At 39.7% G+C, this 27,464-nt stretch overlaps 1 protein-coding gene across 1 annotated transcript in view; it reads left to right on the top strand.

The window, feature by feature from the left end:
• Window positions 1-27,464, top strand: part of LOC145412380 (ionotropic receptor coreceptor Ir8a-like) — a 214,090-nt gene that overhangs the window by 158,234 nt on the left and 28,392 nt on the right. The window contains exon 13 of the mRNA XM_080282268.1: window positions 5,424-5,545. Within this exon, the coding sequence (XP_080138394.1) occupies window positions 5,424-5,545 (122 nt within the window). The remainder of the gene's footprint in view (window positions 1-5,423; window positions 5,546-27,464) is intronic.

Here is a 27,464-nt window from a genome sequence, read left to right as displayed (position 1 = left end):
AGATAGATAGATCTAATTCTGTCATAAAAGACTTTGTAGTTGCTTGTAGAGAAGTTATATATATATATTAGACTTGTGGACGAGCGGTTGTTATACTTGAGTAGCTTTGTAAGTAGATAATCTTCTTTCCCATTTGTCATGTAGTGACAGGAGAGGTAAAGAATAGTATGGGACTATTTTTATTTGTCTTGGAAATATTAACAAGTCTCTCACTCACGAGTGAGTATGAGTCCCTGTCTCCCTGTCTCGCTCTCTCTCTCTCAAGTTGCTAAGCCCTTCTCCCTGCGACCTGTCTGTTCTATGGCTAGCTTCCTTCTGAGCTCTCTCTCCTAAATTCTGGTGAAACAGGAGACGTATCACGTGTGTTCCCTGTGACTGGAAAGTTCTAGAAGCCTGTGTGTGAGTATGTGTGTATGTGTGTGTATGGTCACTAGGCGCTGTCGTGTGCCTATAAAGCATTCCTTGAGTTAAGAGTGTGTAAGCATGTTTAGCATTGCTCGATTCTTGCAGACACAGTACCTTCTCATCATTCGACTTCCTGCTTCTATCTGTCTCTCTATCTATCTATTTATCTATCTATCTATTATGATTTGTAATTATAATATGGACTCATAACATATGCTCGGTCCACGCAGCTGAAGGACTTCCGACAGCAATTATCATTGACATATGCTAATCTATTAGTACATGATATTGATTATAATATTGTATACATATATTTATAGTAAATAGTGATTATTCAGCAATATTACATTTTAAACAAGTTGTATACATATTTGAATAAATGCAATGGTTGTTGTATAACACTTTGTAAGACGTGCATGTACAACAGACATACGCATATAATTGTGCAATGGTAATACTGCTAGGTTATACATTACATATTGAGTTATCACTTTAGTAATGTCTAATATTTCACCTAACTTGTATGATGATACTGGTAATACAGAATTGTGCTATAGTTGTATGACTTATAATATTGTACTAACATTGTGGTAATACATAATTGTAACATTTTATGAGTTGTTACAAAATATTGTGGTAATGCATAATTGTGTTGGCCTTATAATTGTAGTTACATTTTGTTAATGCAACTGTTACATAAGTGTCTTGGCCTTATAATTGTAGTTAAAGTTACATCTTGTTAATGCAACTGTTAATTGGCAAAGTGTAACATAATGCAATCGTTTGTCGTTACATAATTGTTACATATCGTTTGTAGTTACATAATTGTAGTTAAAGTTACATAAAAGTTACATCTTGTTAATGCAACTGTTACATAAATGGTACATATTGTTTGTAGTTACATAATTGTAGCAAGTATAACATAATGCAATCGTTTGTCGTTACATAATTGTTACATATCGTTTGTAGTTACATAATTGTAGCAAGTGTAACATAATGCAATCGTTTGTCGTTACATAATTGTTACATATCGTTTGTAGTTACATAATTGTAATAATTACAGTCCTAACATATGAATCCGGTCATGCTGCGGTCGATGATAGTGATGATGTAACTTGAGTGAAGACGAGTGAGTAGGATGAGTTATGAGTCGTGTCTCACTCTTCGTTTGTTTGTACCGTTTTTCTTCCTCGAGGTATTCGTGGTCCTTTTTTCTTGTGATTTACTCGTTGTAGGATGAAGACTGCCGCTACTTGTAGGTGCGTGTAGAAGATTATATAGACGACTCGTAGAGTTGTTACTTGTAGTTGATTGTAGATGGTTGTAGTTCGTTGGTTCGTCGTAGAAATTTCAAGATTGTTTGTATCAGTACTTTGTTAAACTACTGGCAAGACGTCGTGTGATCACTTCTACATCAGCGTGATGATCGTGGAGACGGAGGGGGGGGTTGGAGAGAACTGTCAGGAGCTGTTTGTAAGTTGTTGGTTGTGAGAGGTATTTTTTTGTTTTCAATCTTGATATTTTGTAGGAATTCACTGTTGATTCGTAGATGAGGTTTGTATACGTTCGCTGCCACCAAATGTCATAAAAGACTTTGTAGTTGCTTGTAGAGAAGTTATATATATATATATTAGACTTGTGGACGAGCGGTTGTTATACTTGAGTAGCTTTGTAAGTAGATAATCTTCTTTCCCATTTGTCATGTAGTGACAGGAGAGGTAAAGAATAGTATGGGACTATTTTTATTTGTCTTGGAAATATTAACAAGTCTCTCACTCATGAGTGAGTATGAGTCCCTGTCTCCCTGTCTCGCTCTCTCTCTCTCAAGTTGCTAAGCCCTTCTCCCTGCGACCTGTCTGTTCTATGGCTAGCTTCCTTCTGAGCTCTCTCTCCTAAATTCTGGTGAAACAGGAGACGTATCACGTGTGTTCCCTGTGACTGGAAAGTTCTAGAAGCCTGTGTGTGAGTATGTGTGTATGTGTGTGTATGGTCACTAGGAGCTGTCGTGTGCCTATAAAGCATTCCTTGAGTTAAGAGTGTGTAAGCATGTTTAGCATTGCTCGATTCTTGCAGACACAGTACCTTCTCATCATCCGACTTCCTGCTTCTATCTGTCTCTCTATCTATCTATTTATCTATCTATCTATTATGATTTGTAATTATAATATGGACTCATAACAATTCCCCATGTCTATCCACGGATCTATTTTCTTCTTAAACCTATTATTCCCTAAGTTCCAATTTTCTCACCACTGGGACACATCAAATCCCCACATGGACTTACTCTCTCACATGGACCCTCTTTACCCGCTGGGCATATGTTTCTGCCTGGGGTGCATTTCCCTCAAGGACGGATCCACAGTGAACCTGTTTTTCCCACATGGACCTAGTTACCCCATAGACCTATTCTTCATTGGACTCACTTTCTCTTTTCTACCCATCCATATACACGTCCGTCTTTTGGGTTTGTCCTCCTGGGAGCCACACATCCACTTACCCACCCAGTAAGCCTACATACCCAACCCACGTGACCAACCCTGGTTCACTCAACCACCTGATCCTGCCCACTCATTCATCAATTCTCTCCCACTCTCGCACCCCACCCGCTTCATCCAATCCTCCCATCTCACCCACCATATCCAACCTCCGTCTCTCCACATACCCACCCCGCTCACCCTGCCCACCCATCGTACCCACCCCACCTGTCCACCAACCCACCAACCTACATCAACCATATGGCACTCATTAATCAACCAACCCTGCTGCCAAGCTTGGACCTCCATAAGATGACTTGCAACTGTCCACAGACACACTCACACTCACATAGTGTGTGTGTGTGTGTGTGTGTGTGTGTGTGTGTGTGTGTGTGTGTGTGAGAGAGAGAGAGAGAGAGAGAGAGAGAGAGAGAGAGAGAGAGAGACAGACAGACAGAGACAGACAGACAGACAGAAAGAAAGAGAGAGAACTGTGTTTTATAGAAATGAGGTGTAATTTTGGACTGGACAAGCCAGATCTCTCAAGTGTTAGATTTTTGTTAGAATATGCACAAATTATAAAGACTACAAACCCTAAATGTATTCATCAAAATCTGTAAGATCAGTAGCACACAATTAGAACACTCATGATAAGTCGTATGAAAAATAATTCAGTCGTGAGATCACGGAAGAGCGAGGGAGCATAGATGTTACAATATTTATATCAACCTTAAATTTTCTTGCAGTCTCTTAGTTTACGTCAGTATTTTGCAATATATATATATATATATATTATCATATTGTGACTTCCGTGCATTTCATTTTACTTTATGGACATATTTTTATACTACTTTCTACTCGTCTTATTTACAGGGATGTGTGAAGTTCATTACATTATTTTATCTGGCAGCTTTCATGTCTGTCATGAAAACCAATCACATACTACACAGTCCATGATATTCTGCTTGACTTGCTATTCCCGACTTGTGCCTCAGTTAACTGAATCGTCATTGGTTATTGACTGCTCATCATGAGTGAGTCAAGTCGTCAGTAGTCACACCTGGGGCTATATTTCGTCTTTCCTTGATTTCACAACAAGGAAAGGCGTCTGTATTTTTGCAGATCTACATCATTTATGCGATTAACATAATTTTTCTTGCACAGTTTCTCTTGAGGTTATGGTTAATGTTATCAAACCTCAAGCATGTAAACATCGTTTCTATGTATGATGAAGGCTTTATAATGTGTTCGCCCATCGTGGATTAGAATAGTTATTAGAGAAGCCTCTACGATTATGTGTAGTAAAACAATTTTTTATAACTTCCCACATCCCTGTGGGAAGTTTTCTTGTTTTTGTCATTGTTATTATTATTATTATTATTATTATTATTATTATTATTATTACGGTATATAGTTTTCAAATTCTGATATATCGAAGGCTGTTTGACTTAGAGCCTTCAAACATGATGAACTTAGTCAGGCAGGTGTCCGTTTCTTTTTACTAAATATCCTCTTGGGAATATTCCTGGTTTTGCCATTATTAATATTATTATTAATATTTTTATTGCCGTATTTCAAAGGCTATTTGGCACAGTGCCTTCAAATTTGATCAACTTAGTCGGACAGCTGTTCGCTTCTTTGGGCCAGATATTGTGGTAGTTATTCAAACGCATCTCCAGATATTATGCGGAACACAGGAAAGCTGTCTCAAGAACCGCTTAAGCCAGGAAGCTGAAATTTTACTACAATATAGGCTTTAGGCGAACACAGTGCGAGAAAAGAGTATGGTGCCAATCGGTGGATTATTCTCTGAGATCGCCTGGGGTCAAAATTTGGAATTTTTCCAGATATTCCGAATGTCACAATTTTTCACGAAATATTAAAGCTCGAGCCACCAAACATAATAGACTGTGATGACCTAAGGTGACATGTAGAAGAACAATGACCTTGACCTCAAGTTCCCTTTATAGCTCGGCTTTTGGTAAGCAATAGCTGTGGGAAGATTTTCTTTATCAAAATTATCCTTGGACAGTTTTACGGTGTTCTAGTAATATTTAGCTTTTTCATTGTAGTTTTCTATAGGTATGTCATTCTGTCTCACCATCGTTCAGCCCATAGGGAGCGTAGGGGCCCAAATCTAGACTACTCAGTCCTAACAATTAAGAGGGGGGTAGGCAGTCTCTCTCGGTCCTAAGTGGCATTATGGGAACAATAAACCCCAACCAGTCTTCGGAGGTAAGCCCTTATGGGCCCCCACCTAGTGAAGCGGTAAACCCACTAGACCACCAGGTGTCATCTAATTGTTTGGTTACTATCCAACTTAGCAAATTGTAAACTAGGTTATAGGAAACCATTTGGGCTGTCAATAACTACAAAATACCTGAAGGTGGTCGGTAAAATAAGAAAGTAATCAACTGATATTGCTAAAGGAAAATTCACTAATTTCATCTTTGTACTATTTAAAGTCATAATGAACTGGAAAGGCACGGTGCAGAATGTATACTGTGATGACTCTGAATAATTCGAGCTCCTCTATGTTAACAGACTCCGGTTACTTCGCTGGACGAGTTGGAAGCACAGAACAGGATAAACTACACGGTGCTGCAGTCCACCGCCATCTACGATTACTTCAGCAACATGGCCGCTGCAGAGGAGGAGCTCTACCGGTACACATCACATGCACCCAGTTCATCATCAGTGTTTCACGTTTCTGCTAATCTTTTATACTCCTTCTACTGCGTTTAAATAATATCCTCTGTTATTTTTAGTTCGTTAGTTAGTTTCTGTGTGTGTGTGTGTGTGTGTGTGTGTGTGTGTGTGTGTGTGTGTGTGTGTGTGTGTGTGTGTGTGCACTACAATATACAATATATGTTCTAATGTAACATTTTCCTCTCTCTGTTTACTCCTTTTATCTACTTATTCGTTTTAGAATCTGAATATATGGTCCCATCTTCCTTCGCTTAACTATAACGCATTTTTAACTCTGGAAAATAGCTGAATAAGTCTGCCTACTGTGTACTCTTTGCTTTACATCTGTGTCCGGAAGAAAGCAATCCTCATCCTAATACTCTAACCACCCAACAGTCTTTTAGTTCGATATCTGCTTTGCACACTATCCAAAAACATGGAAAAATTAATCTTAAAGAACATCAGCCATCTACATCCCTCTGTCTGCCTCCCAGCATGGATTTCGTCTCAAGCCTTAACTACCACACACCTTTCATAACGGACCCAATACTTCTTAGATGATTCAACTCTTTAACTGTCCTCCTCTGTCTGTATTTCCTTCTGCCTATGACCTCGAGTCTTTTAAACAATGTGTCTAGGCATCTGAAAATGAACGTATCTTGAATATGGCTCTCATTTATTTATTTTTTTCTTGAAGCTAACATTCTTGTGGGCTTCCGGCCTTTGGTTCCTTCTACCTTGCATTAAAAAAATAAAAATAAAGAAATAACCCTCATTAACAACCGCATTAGCAGCACGAGCAATAATTCATTTGATACAGTATCAAGACATATTCTAATACTAGAATGGCACTCAGTAGAGCGCATACCTCCGTCAAGGCCCAACATGCAGTTCCTTTAAATTCAATCAAGTCTAATCCAATATTGAAAAAGACTACCCCCCTATGAAAGCATGTTTAAATCCGCTAGATCCGGAATTTTATATGGATCCGCGCCAAACTATACACATTCGTAGATACCAACATCCTAAATATGCCTGATTTTTTTCATCATGATCCATGCAATATTCAGTGAAAAACTTACGAAAATGTCGAAAAACGCACTATCTCGCAATGTTGAAGTGAAAAAAAAAAAATTGCTGGATCCGCACCTTTATACGGATCCGCACCAAAATTTAATGGAGTCTATTCTGGGCCAAGGCCCATTCTTCTACCAAGCTTCATGGAAATCCGTCCAGTAGTGTTTGTGTAATCTTGCTTACAAACCAACCAATCAACAAACAAACAAACGGACGGGGGTGAAAACATAACCTCCTAGGCGAAGGTAATAATAAATCTTAAGCCAAGTGAAAGGACTGTGTTGTGACTACGACCAAGGAATAGCTTCAAAACACTCCAGTCTCAGCCTGCCGTAGGCCAGTCCCAGACTTCTAAAAAATTGGCCTGCACAAGAAGGAATGACTAAGTCACAAATAAAACCATTTATCACTCGTTTCAATCCAGCCGGACACGAATCTCAGACACATCATTTCCCCAAATTACTAGACCCTATTTTGTTGCACACGAGTTTTCTCAACACAGACAACATCAGTGCAAAGGAATCTCGTAAATTCGAAGCCACGAAAACACCCATTGGCACTGCCTTCCAAAACAGATGTAGGTTAATTACCGAAAAGTCCTGAATCAGTTCATTCGAAAAAAATGAATTATGCGAGACCAGGTTGGGTTCCATCTTAACAGTCACAAATGTGAAAAAGCTTCATAAATGCAAAACTAATATTTAAGCCTGTTACTGTGGCTCAAGGCTCATTGAACGTGAACCCGATGGACTTCAGGCTGAAGCTGTCATTTTGTAGTCAATTATCCTCTTTTCGGGGGATAAGGAAGGAACTGAAATATGTTTGTATATCCACTCGAATATGTTAGTACCACCTCGTGAAGGCGTCCCTCTCCAACATCGGCTCTACGACTATCAGGATGCATAAACATTAGAAGTATAGATTACTTGCAGCAGTAAATAAATACGTGAATAAATAAGTAACAATAAAAGAGAAAAAATCAATAATTTCCTTGCTTTAGCACAGGATCCATCCCATCCAAGGGAGTAGACTGTAGCACCAGTCAAGCAGGGCGGTACTCCCAGGGTGGATGGGAAGCTGATGACAGGGAGAGCTGGAACTCTCGTTTCATCAGCCTTCGGGACTAGTTCCTGACCATCCCCATGTGCTGAACTTTTTCAATGTTTCAGTAACTCAGAGAGTAGGTCAGCATGCTCTCCAATACAAGTTTCTGTGTCAACACCAAACTACGTGCACATTACACACTACACTTCCTATTCAGTGGTGTTTCTCAGGGCTCTGTCCTGTCACCAACTCTCCTCTTATTCATCAATGACCTTCTAAGCTGTACATCTAACCCTATCCACTCGTATGCTCATGACTTCACCCTTCACCTTTCCATTCGGTTCCCGCAACGTCCATCTCAGCAGTTACTTCAACAAACAAGAGATGACGCTATGGCACACCTAATGTCTGACTTGGCTCATATCTCTGACTGGGGAAAAATAATCCTGTTATTTTTAATGCATCAAAGACTCAGTTCTTACACCTATCAACCCGACAAAATCTTCCACAGGAGTACCCATTAATGTTTAATAATATTCAGCTTAATCCTGCATCATCCTAGAACATGCTTGGGGTTTCATTCACTCGGGACTTGTCTTGGAAAGATCATATTACATCTCTTTTAAAATCTGCTTCCAAGAGATTAGGTGTGCTAGGCCGACTCAGTTCCTTCTTTACCCCTGCACAGTTGTTGACTTTATACACGGGTTTTATCCGCCCCTGTATAGAGTACAACTGTCATGTGTGGGGAGACTCTCCACATACAGCTCCTCTCAATAGGGTGGAGTCAAAGGCTTTTCGTCTCATTAACTCTCCTCCTCTTATTGGCTCCCTTCAACCTCTGTCTCTTCGCCTCATTGTTGCATCTTTATCTCTTTTCTATCGCTACTTCAGTGGTCACTGCTCCTCTGAACTGTCTGCTTGCATCCCTTCATCTCACGACAGGTGCGTAGCATCCGTCTAGCAACAAACTCTCATCCTCAAGAGTTAACCGTTACTCCCAGTCCTTCATTTATACAACAGGTCAACTATGGAACTGTCTCCCTCTGTCTGTATTTCCTACTAGCTATGATCTTCAGTCTTTCAAACGCAGTGTGTCCAGGCATCTCGAAATGATCGGAACTTGAATTTGGCTCTCTCTTGCATTTTGTCTTTCTGTTGGAAGGAACAGTATTGCTGGGTCGTGGCCTTTAGTTCCTTCTTCCTAGCATAAAAAAAAAAAGAATCAAAATTCAACCAATATTGCGTCTCATAATCAAGCCTCAGAGTCCCCGGGGAGGTGGGACCATAAATGCCCCGGTGACGACCCAGTGAGATGCCTGGAACCACTGTCTGACTCGCTTCTTTTTCATTTTTGCAAAATTCGACTGGGATAAAAATAATCTTGTTTTTAATGCGTCAAAAATTCAGTTCTTTCACCTATCAACCCGTCAGAATCTTCCACAGGAGTACCCACTAATGTTTAATAATATCCAACTCAATCCTGCATCATCTTTATACATACTTGGAGTTTCATTCTCTCAGGATTTATCTTGGAAAGATCATATTACATCTCTTGTAAAATCTGCTTCCAAGAGGTTAGGTTAAGCCGAGTCCGTACCTTCATTACCCCTGCACAGTTGTTGACTTTATACACGAGTTTCATTCGTTCGAGTGTAGAGTACAACGCTCATGTGTGGGGAGGCTCCCCACATACAGCTCTTCTCAATAAGGTGGAGTCAAAGCCTTGTCGTCTCATTAACTCTCTTCCTCTTACTGGCTCCTTTCAACCTCTTTCTCTTCGCCACATTGTTGCATCTTTATCTCTTTTCTATCGCTACTCCAATGGTCACTGCTTCTCTGAACTGTCTACTTGCATCCCTCCACCACTACGACGGGTGCGTGGCAACAAACTCTCATCCCTTTTCTGTCCAGCTCTCAAATGCAAGAGTCAACCGTTACGGCCAGTCCTTTATGTATGCAACAAGTCATCTCTGGAACTGTCTCCCTCTGTCTGTTTTTCTACTTCCTATGACCTCCAGTCTTTCAAACGCAGTGTGTCCAGGCATCTCGAAATGAAAGGATCTTGAATTTGGCCCTCTGTTGTATAGTTTTTGTTTTTTCTTGGAAAGAACGGTTTGCGGGCACCTAGCCTTTAGTTTCTTCCTTGCATAAAAAAAATGCACCACCCACTCACCACAAAGACAGAACGAACACTTTACCAACCCTACGCAGCATATTTCAACATCACCCCTCTTCCTGTTATAACATAAAATAAATTTCAGATGCTTGTTGATGGTGGAGAGAAGCCCCTTGAGGTGCGGATGGCACATGATAAAGGATTCCATATAGCGAGGCCGTCTAGTTGTGTTTTGTGGCAGGGCAATTACTGACAAGGAGCGATACTGTATCTCAGGTACTAAATTAGATAATGCAAGTAAGGTCCTGGACGAGGCTACTGACGATGCTACAAAATATCCTCTTACGGTTGTTCGTACGAATACCAATGACGTGGTGGGAACCGGATCGATGGAATTGTCAGAGAAGTACAAGAAGATAATCTGGTACAAGGGGACCAAGGATAAAAAATATTTTTATTTCATGTTTACTTTCGAGGACAGGAGGTGACAACATCACTGTAAATAATCAAAGTCACTTGGCTTACAGTAAGGTGCTGAGTTTGTCAGAACCTGGAATAACCTTTACCATCTGCTGATCTTCATCAAAGATGTGGTTTCACTTGAGTACTTTGACTTTCTCCAGAATGATGCTTTTTTTTTTTTTTTTTTTTGACAAAAACATACATAGTCCTCAAGACAAGCAGATAAACTGTTAAACTACAGTTAAAGAGAGACAGATTTATCGATCTCTCCTTGGAAGGAAAAAAGAATGTGTATACATTCTTCTCATGAATCTTCATAGTTTATAAAATAAACTACTGATTTAGGGACTCAAGCTTTCGTTGATGACTACGATATACTGTAATTGTTATCACTGAATCATGCTTTGATACTAAATGAAGATAATATTATCTTAATATGATTTGTCAGGCTACAGTATTTTCAGTAACTGGAAAATGAGTGGCAGTGCACTGGTATGTGTTAAATTATATTTTCATTCAGTATTAACTTCAAAACCATCCACTGATAAAACGTACACAATTTACAACCAACTTAGAAATGAAGAACGCGGTAAAATAACAGTTGGGTACACAATTTACAACCAACTTAGAAATGAAGAACGCGGTAAAATAACAGTTGGGTTACTTTGCCAGCCTCCAGGAAAGATGTGTGAAAGATGCGTATTGAACGTAAACTGTATGAGGAAGTCGCTGAAAACTATTGTATCCAAGATACTGCAAATTGTTGCAAAGTTTGATACTGGTATTACAAACAGCGTTTGGAAAAAATATGTTAGGTCTTGTTTTGGTTAGAATAGAGAAATGAGCTGATAATGTTCTAGCAGGAAATGTTTAGTAACAGTGATCATTTAGTCACATTCAATGGCAATTTCAGCAACAGTGTGATCAAGTCGGGTTATAGCAATGTTCCTGACCACAAGAAAGCTGTTTTCATAAATTGAAAGTAATTATAGGTAGTAATTACTCGTATTAGTATGTGATTACTTAAACGACAAATGTCCTTGACACACGAGGAAACTTTACCGAAATCCTCCATAGAATTGTTAAGGTATGTGTACCGATGCATACAGACGGCCAGGAGGGAAAAAAAAAAAAAAAATCCGACACGGTGGCAAAGATTTTGGCTGATTTAGTGTATATTCACATTTGGGGGAAAATTTGATAGTGACTTCTCCCAAACCAGAAACCTTTCTCCCGAAAAGGTAAAATGCATCACTCTGATAATTTCCTTCACTTAAATTTTGCAGATATTTTCTGGGCAGTTACAGCATTTTAATACTTCTTGTTGAGTTAGTCATGTTAGCAACATTCAGGTATGTCATTATAGAACCTCTATTAATGTGTAATAACTCCGTGATAATTATTTAGGGACCACAAATACCGTATCTAAATATTTTCAAATGGTACTGCTTCTATAGCCAGACACTATAATCCCGTAAGGGGAGGCCGTTTGTCCTTGAGTTAGTTGTTTTACGGGAAGGGGCACTAACCCACAGCCAACCCATTTGTTGACACGTAGGGAACAGGTTTGGGTCTGTTATATGGTTACCTCTCAGCGTTGTAAATAGTTTTCTAGTATACTGAAAACCATTAGACTTGTCAAACAATGTAAAGTCACCTGAAAAAGGAAAGAAGAGTAATAAAATGTGATAGGAAAGATGGGAGAAATAGGAAGAGAGGAGGGCAGGCACAGAAAAAGAATGATAAACGAAACGGAGAAGTAGGCAGCACTACATAAAGTGAGTAGATGATAGTTCGCCACCACCAGCCACTGAAGAACTAAATTTTGATAATATTAAGTGATGTTTTCCTTTATTTAAAAAAAAAAAAAAGCTCTTTTCATATCCACACTGTTTTGAAAATAAGAAATACTTTTTGTCAACAGTTTTACTTCACTCGAATCCCATATAAATCGTATTTCATTATCCTCTGACACACCACTTCCACAGTACAGTGATGTAACACAGCAGTTAGGTGGTGTAATTATGTAAAAAAAAAGAAAACCATTCGAGAGCCGAATGCTAATACACCTCTCCTCCTCTAAAGCTCACCTGCTCTTCTTAACTGAGACTTAGCTGTATGAGGCACCTGATAGCTAACCTTTAGCTATATCCTCCAACTTCCTCTACACTTATTTCAAAGCCAAAGGTGGCTGTTGTGTGTATATTGTTAAGGAACAGAGAGAGATAATGAACATTTCAAGTGAGAATACTAAAATCACAACTGTCCCGCAAAGTTCCAGGTTCAAAACAAAAGACTTAGGTAAAATTACAAGTTAAAGTTTAATACTCAAACTAACAACTAAACATTCAGGACTCATAAGGATAATGTAATGGCAAAACAGGTTACATATATGGTTAACTACAATAGCCTCTATTAACACGAATTTAGCAAGAGCAAATTTATCTAAGTCAGCCCTGATAAAATGAGAAAACCGGATAATGCTCAGTTAAAGCAAGACATAATATTATTACAGATACAAAATATTACTAATACTGGCTGACAGTAAAAACCCCACGAGGCTTACAAATTACGCAGTATCCTATACAGTACAAGAAAAATGGTAATAACACTTACACTCAAATTATACAGCAGCTAGATGGCTGGAGACTTGCTGAGCACTCACAAAAATAATAATACACTATACAGGGGAGGACAGAGATGTGGACAAAATGAGGAGTAGATCTAAGTGGCAACTAATGCAGAGACTGAGCTCATTATATAGGGGCCGGCAGAGCTTGATTCAACTTGTAAGAAGGACGCGCAAATGAAGGTATAGAGGACAAAGAGTTGACACTCCTGCTCTGAACAACAGAAAGAACGACTTACTCTACTATAAGGGGGAGAAGGGGGGAGTGAGGTAGAACATGCAAGCCTGATCACTATGGAAGCCACTAGGCGAATCGTGATCAAACATGCAGCATACTGTACATTAGAATTATACAAAGGATGATGAAATCATAGGCTATGTAACACCTCCCCACAAGGAAAAAGTAATTTACAAAGCAAATTTCTTATTACTCTAAAACAATCAGTCTAAAGTCTAGATAAGCAATCTGCAATAACATTTTCTTTCCCCTTGACATGTTGTATGTCTAATGAATACTCCTGAAGAAGTAGACTCCATCTTGTCAATCTCTGATTTTTATCTTTAAACTTACTATGAAATTTCAGTGGGTTATGATCGGTATAAATGACTATGGGGTCAAAACCAGAACACAAATAAAATGAAAAATGCTGTAAACCCAAAATCAAGGCCAAAAGCTCTTTCTCAATAGTTGAGTAGTTCTTTTGAGGTGGAGTGAACTTCTTCCTGTAATAAGATACAGGGTGTTCAATACCCTGATCATCCTCTTGCAGCAAAACAGCCCCAGCTCCTGTATCACTTGCGTCAACAGCCATTTTAAAAGGCTTAGCAAAATTTGGAGCAGCGAGCAATGGCTGACTTAATAGGATAGCTTTAAGTTTACTGAAAGAGGATTTACAGTTATCGGTCCAGACAAATTTAACTCCCTTTTCAAGAATGGAAAAGTTAAGAACAAATCTCCTGTAATAACCTACCATTCCCAAAAATCTTTGTAGCTCTTTCCTACTTTTAGGTCTGGGAAGATCACTTATAACCTGAACCTTAGCTCCTGGTGGTGCAACGTGTCCATCACCAATTACATACCCAAGGTACTGAACTTTAGCTTGACCAAACTCACACTTTGATAAATTAGCTACAAGATTAGCCTGAACCAAACGCTCAAGAAATTTACTGACATGGCATAGGTGATCTTTCCAGTTGTCACTGAAGATTAATACATCATCAATATAAACAACACACCCTGCCAAACCCTCTGTTACAACATTCATGAGCTTCTGAAAAGTGGCTGGTGCATTCTTCATACCATATGGCATTACAGAACATGCAAAAGTCTTTCCTAGTGTTACAAAACATGAGATCTCCCTAGCACGTTCAGTCATAGGTACTTGCCATTATCCCTTAACAAATCAAACTTACTTATGTGCCTAGCCTTTCCGATCTTGTCTATGCAATCTTCCACGCGAGGGAGAGGGTAAGTGTCTGTTTTGGTTATCTGATTAACATGTCTGTAGTCGATGCAAAGCCGCTGTGACCCACCTGGCTTAGGGACTTGAGTGATAGGAGAACTCCACTCACTCTGACAGGGCTCAATCATCTTGTGGTCCAACAGGTAGCCAAGCTCCTTCTGGATGAGAGGAACTTTCACTGGGTTCACACGGTAAGGAGGCAGTTTCATTGGCTTTGCGTCTCCAACATCGACATCATGCATCAACACAGTGGTTCTTCCTGGAGTGGCACGGAACACTTGCGGGTACTCCTGCAGTAATGCCGAAAACTCCTGCCTTTCCTCGGGAGCTAGATGAGAAAGCTTAGTCTGGAGATCATTCATGATATCAGGATTCTTCCCCAAACTATCACTCAGGCTCATACTGCATGGGAGAGCTTCACTTGCAGACTCGGGTGGAACAGCTACAGTGCAGACTGGGTTATTTTCGTCCCGCCTGTGATATAACTTTAGCGTGTTGATGTGACAAAGTTGCTTGTTCTTTCTACGATCTGGTGTGGCGATGACATAGTTGACATCACTGAGTTTCTTCTCCACGAAATAAGGACCACTAAACTTGGCTTGAAGAGGTTTCCCATGAACTGGTAGCAGAATCAAAACCTGATCTCCTGGCTGAAAGTGGCGTAACCTGGACTTCTTATCATACCAAGTCTTCATCTTCTCCTGAGCAGCTCCTAAATTCTCTCTCGCCAGCTGTAAAGCAGTGGACAGCCGTTCTTTAAACTTCATCACATACTCCAGCAGGTTGACGTCATCTTCCTCCGACAGCCAGCGTTCCTTGAGTAACTTAAGGGGTCCTCTTACTTCATGGCCAAACAGTAGTTCAAAAGGTGAGAAGCCCAGTGATTCATTTGGAGATTCTCTTGCGGCAAACACAACGAATGGAAGACCTTTATCCCAGTCTTTCTGATGTTCCAAACAGTATTTCTTGAGCATCGATTTGAGTGTTTGATGATATCTCTCCAACGCTCCTTGGGTCTGGGGATGGTAAGCTGAAGACGTGATCTGGGTGATGCCCAACTCTTTCAGAGACTGCTTGAAAACGTTTGACATGAAATTACTTCCCCGGTCTGACTGTACCTCCTTGGGCAGACCAAACTTTGTGAAGAACCCTAGCATTTCCTTAACCACATTCTTTGCTGAGATATTTCTAAGTGGAATGGCTTCAGGATAACGAGTAGCCATATCAATCAGGGTCAACACATAAGAAAATCCTGAAGAAGTCTTAGGAAGAAGGCACACAATATCCACCAACACACGGGTGAATGGCGCCTCAAAAGGAGGAATGGGAACTTGAGGTGCAACCTTTTCGGTCTGATTACACTTCCCCACAACTTGACAGGTGTGACAAGACTTACAATACCAGGAAATATCTCTGAAGATACCTGGCCAGTAGAAGTGTTTCAAAATGCGTGCCACAGTCTTCCTCACTCCAAGGTATCCTGTCAAACTGGAATCATGAGCCACTCTAATGATATCCTGCCTACAAACACGAGGGATGACAACTTGATGTACAACCTCCCATTCACAGTCGGCTGATGCTGTTGGGGGTCTCCACTTTCTCATAAGTACTCCTGACTTTTAACAAGTAGAAGCACCAGCTGACTCTTCCTCACTGCAAGCAGAGTTAGCTAGACCTTTCAACTCAGGGTCAGCAACCTGCAACTCAACCAACTCTTGACGAGACAAATTATCAACACTACAGGGTACTGTCTCATCTGGTGAGTGGTCCAAATTAGCAAGAAAAGTGTCAGCTAGGATAACATCATCATCATCATTATCCTGTAAGTCACCAGTAACTTTAGACTTAGCCCTAGTGACAGCACATGCAGAGAACACATCAGGGATATCACAATCATGGGTCGCAGTCACTGGTTCACTAGACAACTGAGGAGCTGGACACACTTGACTTCCACCAATATCATTTCCAAGTAAGAAAGTTACACCTGACATTGAGAGTGTCTCAACCAACCCAACCATAACGGAACCATTAACAAAACCAGACTCTAAATTCACTCTGCACAGAGGGACAGAGAAGTAATTATTCCCTACACTTTGTAAGATTACAGTTTCATCAGAGGAATTAACATTAGAGCCTAGAACACTGGTCAGCATAAGGGATTGGCAAGCACCTGTATCACGATATATTCTAACTGATTTTCTGTCATTACTGTCCAGAGGACTGACAAAACCATCAGACAGGAAATTAGCACATGAACTCTTGAGAGTGTCACCCACGTTACTGCTCAAAAGAGGAGCTTCATCATGAGGATTTAATTTACCCCTCAAAGCAGGTTCAGTTAACTCAGTTAAAGAATTCTGGGAACTCTCAGGGGTGGACACTAGACCAAGTGACTGAATATTTAAAGACTCCTTTTTGTTCACATCACGCTGTCTCCTGAAACATTTCTCCGTAGTATGACCAAGCTTACTACAATAAGTACATTTACTTTTCTGAAATCTAGAGGTGGAGCTGGTATTTACTTCCTGAGAAACATCATCTTTATTCTCTTTCCTGTTACCTGTGCTCTGAGTAGAGGCAACGTACTTACTCTCAGCTTTCCTTTTTACTTTAGAATATCTCTTGTGAGTGAGAACATATTCATCAGCTAAAACTGCAGCATCAGACAAATTATCTATTCTTTTCTCATGAAGATATAGGCTTACATCTTTATTAATACATCTTTTGAAGTCCTCCAGCAAAATCATCTGCTTAAATTTATCAAAATCAGAATTTACATTCTTAGAATTTAACCACTGCTCTAACAGATCTTCTTTGATTTTTGCATACTGAACATGGGATTGCTTATCTTGCTTATAAGTTGTCCTAAATTTTACTCTATAGGCTTCAGGAACAAGCTCATAGGCCTTAAGAATCAAGCTCTTAACTACATCATAATTATCAGATTGATCCTGAGGCAAAGATGCATAAGTTACTTGAGCTTTACCGGTGAGAACACTCTGAAGGAGTATTATCGAATACTTTTTGGGCCAATTAAAACCTGTAGCTACCCTCTCAAACGACTAGAAATACTTTGTTAAATCAGATTCATTAAAAGGAGGGACAAGTTTAACATTTTTAGCCACATCAAAATCATCAGAGCTAGATGATCCAGTTCCACCTTGTTTCATGCGATACTCATGGTCTGCCTGAATCCTAGCAAGTTCAATTTGTGCCTGAGCCTGTGCCTGTGCCTGTGCCTGTGCCTGTGCCTCCTGAATACGAGCCTGAGACTCAGCCTCCTTAGCACGTGCCTGAAACTCAGCCTCCTTAGCACGAGCCTCCTGCAGGGCTAGCTGTAACTTAGCTATTTCAATCTGCTTTTCCTCATCTGGAGGAGTTACATTAAACAAGCTTTTATTAATCAGGCAACAATTTGATCTTTAGAATGATGAGAGCAAACAGCAATTCCCAATTGTTGAGCAACAAGCTTAAGTTCATTCTTTGTTCTGTTTTCTACATCACACACTGTTTGCACATTTGACAAAAAATCTTTGGCTTCATCAAGAGTAGTAATAGTAGACATCATGAATAAATCACAGTCACAAAATATCAAGCAATATCCTTATGATAATATCCTGAATATCCTGGCGAGGTCACCAAATTTATGTTACGGAACAGAGAGAGATAATGAACATTTCAAGTGAGAATACTAAAATCACTACTGTCCCGCAAAGTTCCAGGTTAAAAAAAAAAAGACTTAGGTAAAATTACAAGTTAAAGTTTAATACTCAAACTAACAACTAAACATTCAGGACTCATAAGGATAATGTAATGGCAAAACAGGTTACATATATGGTTAACTGCAATAGCCTCTATTAACACAAATTTAGCAAGAGCAAATTTATCTAAGTCAGCCCTGATAAAACGAGAAAACCGGATAATGCTCAGTTAAAGCAAGATATAATATTATTACAGGTACACAATCTTACTAATACTGGCTGACAGTAAAAACCCCACCAGGCTTACAAATTAACGCATTATGCTATACAGTGCAAGAAAAATGGCAATAACACTTATACTCAAATTATACAGCAGCTAGATGGCTGGAGACTTGCTGAGCACTCACAAAAATAATAATACACTATACAGGGGAGGACAGAGATGTGGACAAAATGAGGAGTAGATCTAAGTGGCAACTAATGTAGAGACTGAGCTCATTATATAGGGGCCGGCAGAGCTTGATTCAACTTGTAAGAAGGACGCACAAATGAAGGTATAGAGGACGAAGAGTTGACACTCCTGCTCTGAACAACAGAAAGAACGACTTACTCTACTATAAGGGGGAGAAGGGGGGAGTGAGGTAGAACACGCAAGCCTGATCACTATGGAAGCCACGTGGCGAATCGTGATCAAACATGCAGCATACTGTACATTAGAATTATACAAAGGATGATGAAATCATAGGCTATGTAACAATATACACATCAACTTATCTTGCTCTCGTTTTCCTGAACTTGATTCTTCTGAATTCTCTACTCTCCGGCTTCGGCTTTGCTGTCCTTCTCTGACTAAGTATATCTGTGCTGTTTACTTATCCCCTAATTCTACTGTGTATGAAAAATTCTTCGACTATCTTACTTCTTCGATGGAACACATCCTGCCCGTTTCTCCTTTCTCTGAAATCTCTATTCTAGGAGATTTCAATGTTCACCACCACCTTTGGCTATCCTCTCTGATCCACCTGGTGACCAAGCTTACATCTTTTCTATGCCTAATGACCTAGTGCAGCTTGTACAGCACCCTACCCATTTCCCTGATCACCTCGGAGAGAGTTCCAACATATTTGACCTCTTCCTTATAACTAATCCTTCTGCTTATACTGTTAATCTTTCCTCTCCGTTGGGCTCCTCCGATCACAACCTTATTAATTTCATGTCCTATCACTCCAGTATGGCCTGTGGACCTCCAAAGTAACGTCAGTTGCGGCAACTTCGAGCTGCTGATTGCGAGGCCTTCAGGAAGTACTTCTTTTATTTCCCCTGGAATGATTATTGCGACCATGGCAAGTAGCCATCTGAGTGTGCCCGCCTTGCACATTACGGAGGTTATTCTCTCGGGCATGGAAGCATACATTCCTTTCTCATATCCTTTGACTAATGCAAGAAAGCCTTGGTTTAATCACGCCTGTTCTAATGTTGTCCACAATAAGGAGAAGGCCTATAAAAGATACCTGAGCCAACCCACCCCTGAATCACATCTTTTTTGTGTTTCTGCCCGGAATCGTGCTAAGTCTGTTCTTTGCTTTGCTAAGAATAATTTCATCTGTACTAAATGATCTTAACTCTCCAACTTGAATTCTTCCCGCTCCTTCTGGCACCTTGTGAAAAACCTTTCTAACAACTTTGCCTAAACTCTGATGGCTCTGTAGCCATTTCTTCTACTGATAATGCAGATCTCTTCTCTCAGACTTTCTCCTCCAGTTGCATCTTAGACGATTCCGGTCCTGTTCACCCATCACTTCCCCCCTCTGACTTCCTTATGGCTGACGTTAAAGTTTCTTCATCTGATGTATTTTCTGCCATCACTGGCCTCAATACTAACATGACATATGGGCCTGATGGAGTCCTTCCTGTTGTCCTCAAGAACTGTCCTTCTGTGCTTACACCCTGCTTAGGCAAACTCTTTTGCCTTTGTCTGTCAACTTGTACCTTTCCTTCTTGCTGGAAGTTTGTTCTCATTCAGCCAGTTCCAAAGAAGGATGACCATTCCCAACCCTCTAACTATCGTCCAATTGCTTGAACATCCTGTGTCTCAGAAGTTTTCGAGTCTATTCTTAACAGAAAATTTTTAAAACATCTTTCCTATCACGACCTTCTTTCTGATCATCAGTATGGGTTCCATCAGGGATGCTCCACTGGCTATCTTCTCACCAACCTTTCTGACTCCTGGTCATCTTCCTTTTGGGACTTTGGCGAAAGCTTTGCCATTGCACTTGACATCTCAAAGGCTTTCGATCGAGTCTGGCATAAAAATTTAAATTCCAAACTGCTCTCTTACGGTTTCTATCATTCTATCTGTGCCTTCATCTATATCTTCCTTTCTGGTTGTTCTAAAGCCGCTGTTGTAGACGTCCATCGTTCTCTTTCTAGATCTATCAACAGTGGTGTTCCTCAGGCCCCTGTCCTATCACCAACTCTCTTCCTCTTATTCATCAATGACCTTCTAAGCTGTGCATTTAACCCTATCCACTTGTACACTGATGATTCCACACTTCACGTTTCTATTCGGTTCCTGCAACGTCCATCTCAACAATTACTTCAACAAACAAAGGATGAGGCTATGGCACACCTAATGTCTGACTTGGCTCGTATCTCTGACTGGGGAAAAATAATCTTGTTTTTAATGCATCAAAGACTCAGTTTTTACACCTATCAACCCATCAAAATCTTCCACAGGAGTACCCACTAATGTTTAATAATATCCAAGTCAATCCTGCATCATCCTTGAACATGCTTGGGGTTTCATTCACTCAGGACTTATCTTGTAAAGATCATATTACATCTCTTGTAAAATCTGCTTCCAAGAGATTAGGTGTGCTAAGCCTACTCTGTATCTTCTTTACCCCTGCACACTTGTTGGCTTTTTACACCGGTTTTATTCGCCCCTGTGTAGAGTACACCTCTCATATGTGGGGAGGCTTCCCACATACAGCTCTTCTCAGGAGGGTGGCTTCCTCTTACTGGCTTCCTTCATCCTCTTTCTCTTCGCTGCAGTGTTGCATCTTTATCTCTTTTCTATCGCTACTTCAATGGTCACTGCTCCTCTGAACTGTCTGCTTGCATCTCTCCACCTCTACGACGGGCGCGTAGCACCCGTCTAGCAACAAATTCTCATCCCTTTTCTGCCCAACTGTAATGCAAAAGTTAATGTTACTCCCAGTCCTTCATTTCTGCAATAGGTCATCTCTGGAACTGTCTCCCTCTGTATTTCCTACTTCCTATGATCTCCAGTCTTTCAAACGCAGTGTGTCCAGTCATCTCGAAATGAACGGATCGTGAATTAGACTCTGTTTTGTAATGTTTTTGTTTTTTTCTTGGAAGGAACGGTTTGCTGGCTCCCGGCCTTTGGTTCCTTCTTCCTTGTTTAAAAAAACAAAAACTTAGAAAACAGCATTTTCTGGCGGGCGATTAGCATTCGGCTCCCGAATACTTTTCTTTCTTTGTAGAAATATTGCAAGAAAGCTATAAAATCTTCTAAAAATCGCGATTGCATAATATCGCTGAGGGAGTTCTAATATATATTAAAAACCACATATAGTAAGAACAAGAAGTGGTGCCATGGAGCAGCAAACCCGTCCCCGGCAGTCATTTTAGATCTGACTCATAAACACAACAGGATATCTAGTCAAAGATGTCATATATCAATTCTGGAGAAAATCGGGCGAAAATTGACGATTTTATGCCCATTTGAAATTTTAGGCCCGATCCACCTGAAATTGACCCACCTACCGCTAACTGATGGGTGACCCCCTGATGTAATGAGGCATGTTATAGGATGCAGATATGAAAGGTGCACCTTTAGGTTTTGGTTTCATGTCGATATGACGAATTTGAAAGGAGTTATGGCGAAAAAGCGATTTTTTTTTTTTTTTACATTTTTTGGGCCTACAGCCTGGGCCTTGGTCCTATTTGACCCAAAATTTAATCAGGAGATCAGAAGGTCATAGCCTATCATCCCTTTAATTTTAGTCAAGATCGCACCAGTGGTTTTCGCGTAAAGTTGTTAACAGACAGACATAGAGAAACAAACAAACAAAGAATCAATCAAACAAACCAACAAACAGACAAACCAAGTGAAAACAATACCCGTCCCCTAGCCCCTCCAGAGCGGGAAGGGGTAATCAGTAGATTGGATGTTGAGACATACGATTCTTTGTAGGTCGAAATTTTCAGAGAATAAAAAATCCATTCTTTTCGGTTTAGTTTACTGACCTTTAAAGTTTGACGAGGAAGACGACAAGTTATTGTACGGTGAAATAAAAACAGTAATGGAAAATAAAGATACTGTTATTCTGGGGTCTTCAATAATTCGAATATTGACTGAAAGAAAAAAATCGTGTGGAGAAAAGAAAGGAACAGGCTGCTTGAACTGGTACACGATACATTTATAAGCCAGACAGTGAATACATCGACGCTTAGTAATACATAATCGACCTTGTCTTAGCAATAAACAGTGACCTCATAAATTTGTGTGATGTTGACGAAAATTTTATTAACAGCGATCATAGTATCATTAGACTTGAACTTATTAATTGTAAAACCAATATAAATAGCGTTCTATTTCCTAACTTCAACAGAGCTAACATCGATGAAAAAAGAAATCTCCAGAACCAACTGGATTAAGTTACTCCAGGTGGATAACATCGAAGAAATGCGGGAAATACTAACTGATCGACTGATGTCCGTCGAGCAAAAAAATATACCGAGAATAACATGAAGAGATAATCACATTAGTAAACCACCCTGGATGTCGAAGAATAATGAATCACTGGCCGCAAGAGGAGAGCATACAAAAATATGTACAGTATAACGTACAAGTAATCACAACGACAGTACAGATCTTAAATTACAGCGGTAATGTATAAAAATTATTCGAAAACTAAACAGGACCATGAGGCAAATTTTCTCGTGAAGCAAAATCAAACCCAAAATATTTTTTTCATTAAGCGAGGAGTTAGAAACGCGTAAAAGATAGCATAGCCTTCTACTAAACTTGGGAGGTGATCTCGTCCAAGCTAATAAAACTATAGCAACAATACTGAACGACTTCTTTCACAGTGTTTCCACATGAGAAAATAGCATAGACATTCCCATTCCACAACTGGTATTATCAGGACCGGAAAATGATAGGTTATCAATAAAAAAAAAAAAAAGTGAAAGGATACGAAGTGATAACTTATCTTCAGAAAATCGACCCAAATAAATCAACTGGCACAGATCAAATCTCCTCGCATACTTCGTGAATGTTACAAACAGTTAGCCTTCCCTATAACTAAAATATTCAATAAATCATTAACTGAATGTAGTGTAACAGACCACTGGAATCTCTCTAATACAGCACCGATCTTTAAAAAGGGCGATAAAAAAAAAGCGCCACAAATTACCGCCCAGTAAGCCGATCATTACTATGCAAAATATTGGGAAAAAAATTATCAGAGGTAAAATTACCGTGTTCCTTAATTCGCATAATCATGGAACAGACAGTCAGCTCTGGTTACGTAACAATAGATCATGCCTCACAAGTTTTTATATTTTATTTTTTTACAAACATTTACGAAAACTAGGGCGCAAATATACCTTCAGATGTCATCTATTTAGATTTCTAGAGAGCGTATGATAAGGTCCTCCATCGAAGATTACTAGAAAAAATAAAGGCCCATAACCTCACTAACAAATCATGTTCATGGGTTGGTGATTGGTTAACGAACTGCAAGCAGCATGTAGTGGTAAATGGCGAATCAACTGGCTGGCCAGAAGTAACAAGACGAGTTCCTAAAAGGTCAGTTCTTAGACCAGTTCTTTTCACTATTTACAGTATATCAGTTATCTAGAAAATGGACTAGTTTCTAAGGCAGCAAAAATTGATGATGGGAGGAAAACTAAGGTAAAGTAATGAATAGAGCAGACTGTAAATCTATACAAAAGACCTGGAAAAGTTAATAAACTAGGTATATAAAAAATTAGTAATTTAAAAATGGGGAAAAGGATCGCTAAAAAAAAAAGTAAACAAACAAGGAAGGGTCGCTGGAGAGCATGCAAAACCAGCAAGGATCCAAGTAACATTGACACTGTAAACTCACAAATCCCTTTTGACTTGCGTTTCAGTTACCATTAGAGCTTTTATGTTTTGACACTAAACACCTGGCATTTTCTGTTAATTTTCATTGCTGTAGCGTTGTGGCTTTGCACAGACTGATTGTTGGTTGTTATATTAAATTCTGGTTTTCATTTTGTTTACTATAGTTGTGAGGCCTCTTACAGTGGACATTGATTGTTTTAGAACCTCTATATTTTGCTGATTAAACAAAGATAATTTTTAAGAAGTTCCACTGAGTAAAATCTGAAACACTATATATTCAAACTGATTACAAGACAGAATCAAATTCTGCTGTTGTGTGCATTGCACGACTATTTTGCATAATAGTGTTTTTTTTCTGTGTGTGTGTGTGTGATATTGAAAATGCAACATTACTACATTAGTTACTGTAATAATTGATGCAGGGGGGGCACTTCTTGTGCCTTTCCCAGGCCCTCTTCGTCTCCTTTCTCTGCCTGTTCCTCTTCCCCCTCGTCCATCTCGTCCTCTCCCCTCTCCTCTGCGCCCCCCTGCAGTTGACTCGTGAGATGGTTACTGTCACGATGACTTCCAATAACGTTGAAAAACTGACCCAAGTTTGGTGTTAGTTTGCTTTAAGAAATGGTCACGATATCACAACGTGGTTAGTTCCAATTAGAGCGCAAAGCACAATCCCACGCTTTTCATTTGTCTCGCGTGACGTCTACACACAAGCTCTTTGGACTTCAGGGATGAACTACAACAAAGCTACATAAAACCTTGAATTAAAAGTTAATGTAATTGTATAAAATCACACTAGTGTGTTTTAATTACGCAAAGACCCTTTCCCACAATGGCGCTTCATTGCCCGCTTAAGGAATATGCTAGCTAGAGTTTTCCACTTACTAATAACGTAGTACAATATAAAATTTAATGTATTCACGCTGCTAGATGCACTATTGATTCTTGACGGCAATTCCGCACGTAGATGGCTTCTCACGTGCTTGCGATGTCATAGAGGAATCTGTCTACCCGGAAGGTGGATGATCATCTTTTGATTAGGTGTTTTAAAATAGATCATGGACATGCACCGTGACCCATTAAGTACGACTGGCTAGTTTTTATCCCGAAATACCGAATATATTTTCTTGTAGACCTTGAAACAATAATATGAATAATAATATGTGCAAAATGGCAAATTTTGAATATACCAAGCTTTCTTATAGCACTTCTTTTCCACATTATCAATGCTTGGCTGACCTAAGCGTTTGAAATGGAACCCTCCGGATGTTGTTTCAATAAATTTGCATTCTAAGATGGTTTATAAATGACTGTTCTATTAGGGTTTTCAGCAAATTCCTGGGCGATCCCTATTATGAACCACTACCGTGGTTCACGATTGGAGTGAAAAATGGCAGATGAAATTTAATGTAGATAAATGTACAGTATGGTCATGCAATTTGGCTACAAAAACATTAAATATGAATATCGGATGTTCAACACCCCATTGACGGAAGTAAATTACGAGAAGAATATAGGCGTTATTATCAGTAATGACCCAAAAAACTCCAATGTTTATCGGCCAGTAACAAGACAAGTAAAATGTTCGACGCCATCGCAAGAATTTTTGGTCATAAAATGCCCAATGTAATCTCTAAGCTTTAGATGTCATTAGATAGACCACATCTAGAATACTGTGTGAAACAGTGGTCCCAGAATCTTATTATGAACGAAGACAGACTCGAGAGAGTGCAACGCAGAGCAGCGAAAATGATCCCATCGCTGCGGAATTTAACCTACGAAGAGCGACTAATGAAACTGATCATGTTTTCTCTGGAAAAGCGACGATCCAAGGGAGATGGAATACAAGTATGTACAGTTATTTTAAAATTTGACGATGTTTAATATGATAATTTGTTCGAAATACTGAACGATACTGTGACTAGAAATAATGGAACTTAAGTCGAACGCAAGAGATGCAGCACTAAAATAGGGAAAGACTACTTTAATAATCACATACTGGAACAATGGAATAGGCTGCCATCAACAGTATTTGGTGCAAAAACTATTTACACATTTAAAATTCGGCTAGACAAAGATTTTGAGACTATTGACTTTAACTAACCGAGTTTTGTTTTTTTGTTGAAGCAATGCTGACGACTGTGAGACGTTTATTTAATAACGAGAACATTCGGCGATTGCGTTTGTTTTTCTTTTACAGATCTGTAAAATAGATGTTACAAAGTGCATTGTCGTTCCTCTTCTGACCATCCTGTAAAATTTTCATGCTTGTTCATTCTAACAAGCACTGTATTACTTTTTTCTCTTTCCTGTCGGTTTTACCGGATGGTGTAGTGGGTGGGGGAGAGCTTTTCTCTATTCTGTTCTTTTCTGTTACACGTTGTCTAGATCTTAGTAGTAGCAGCATTATTTTCTAGAAGATAACCTCGTCATCGGCCAACAGGCCTCTTGTTATCAGTCCCTCCAAGGTACACCTATGAACTAATAATGAATAAACAACTATACACGCAATTCACGTGCTGGTCAATACAATACCTCACCCAAAATACATTACTACAGTCCCACCTCCCCTGCCCAGCAGATATCCATCCATTGGAATTATCGTTAAATAGAGCTGATTGAGTTCAGCCATCCAGGCATAGGACGCCACCCAGTCCTCCTGAGTTACCAGCTTAGAACTGGTTTTGGGTGGTCGCAGATGATACGTATTTGGCTTTAGGTGGAGTCAAGGTAAAGAGAATGAAAGGTAGTTTCATGGGGGGGTGAGGGGGAGCTAAAATGCGTCTCGGTCTGCGCATGACGTCATAGTTAATACAGACTGCAGCTCAGCCTGCTCAACACACGCCAGTCACACACACACCTGCCTGTGGATAGGTACTCCGTTTTCTTTTTTTAGGGGTGGCTATGGCAATACAGATAATTTTGTGAACTAAGAAAGCAAGTCAGGTAAGGGATACAAGTATTGTAAATAAAGAATAAGACATTATGTGAATTACTTATATTTTTCCCCTTAAATGATTGCAAGGCACTAAAAATGATATTGGTATGTTTTGCTGAATGTACGCTTGTGAGAGATGCAAGTGTACTATCTCCACCCAACAGTTAAGGTATATAATTAAAGGCTACAAGTAACAGCCGCACTTGAGGTGGGAATCTTAAGTCTCCCTATACAGGGAAATCACAAAGGGAAAAAAATGACAACATTCTTGCAAAGCCTTCAGGTGTCTCCTCAGGATTGGGCTCCGATTCTGCTTCCTGGTTCTTGT

Source organism: Coenobita brevimanus, chromosome 93, assembly GCF_032717465.1.
Source record: "Coenobita brevimanus isolate Jiangsu-jjx chromosome 93, ASM3271746v2, whole genome shotgun sequence".
NCBI classification, from domain to species: domain Eukaryota; kingdom Metazoa; phylum Arthropoda; class Malacostraca; order Decapoda; family Coenobitidae; genus Coenobita; species Coenobita brevimanus.
The sequence above is the reverse complement of the archived record's forward strand: the minus strand, read 5'-3'. Positions and strand labels throughout refer to the sequence as shown.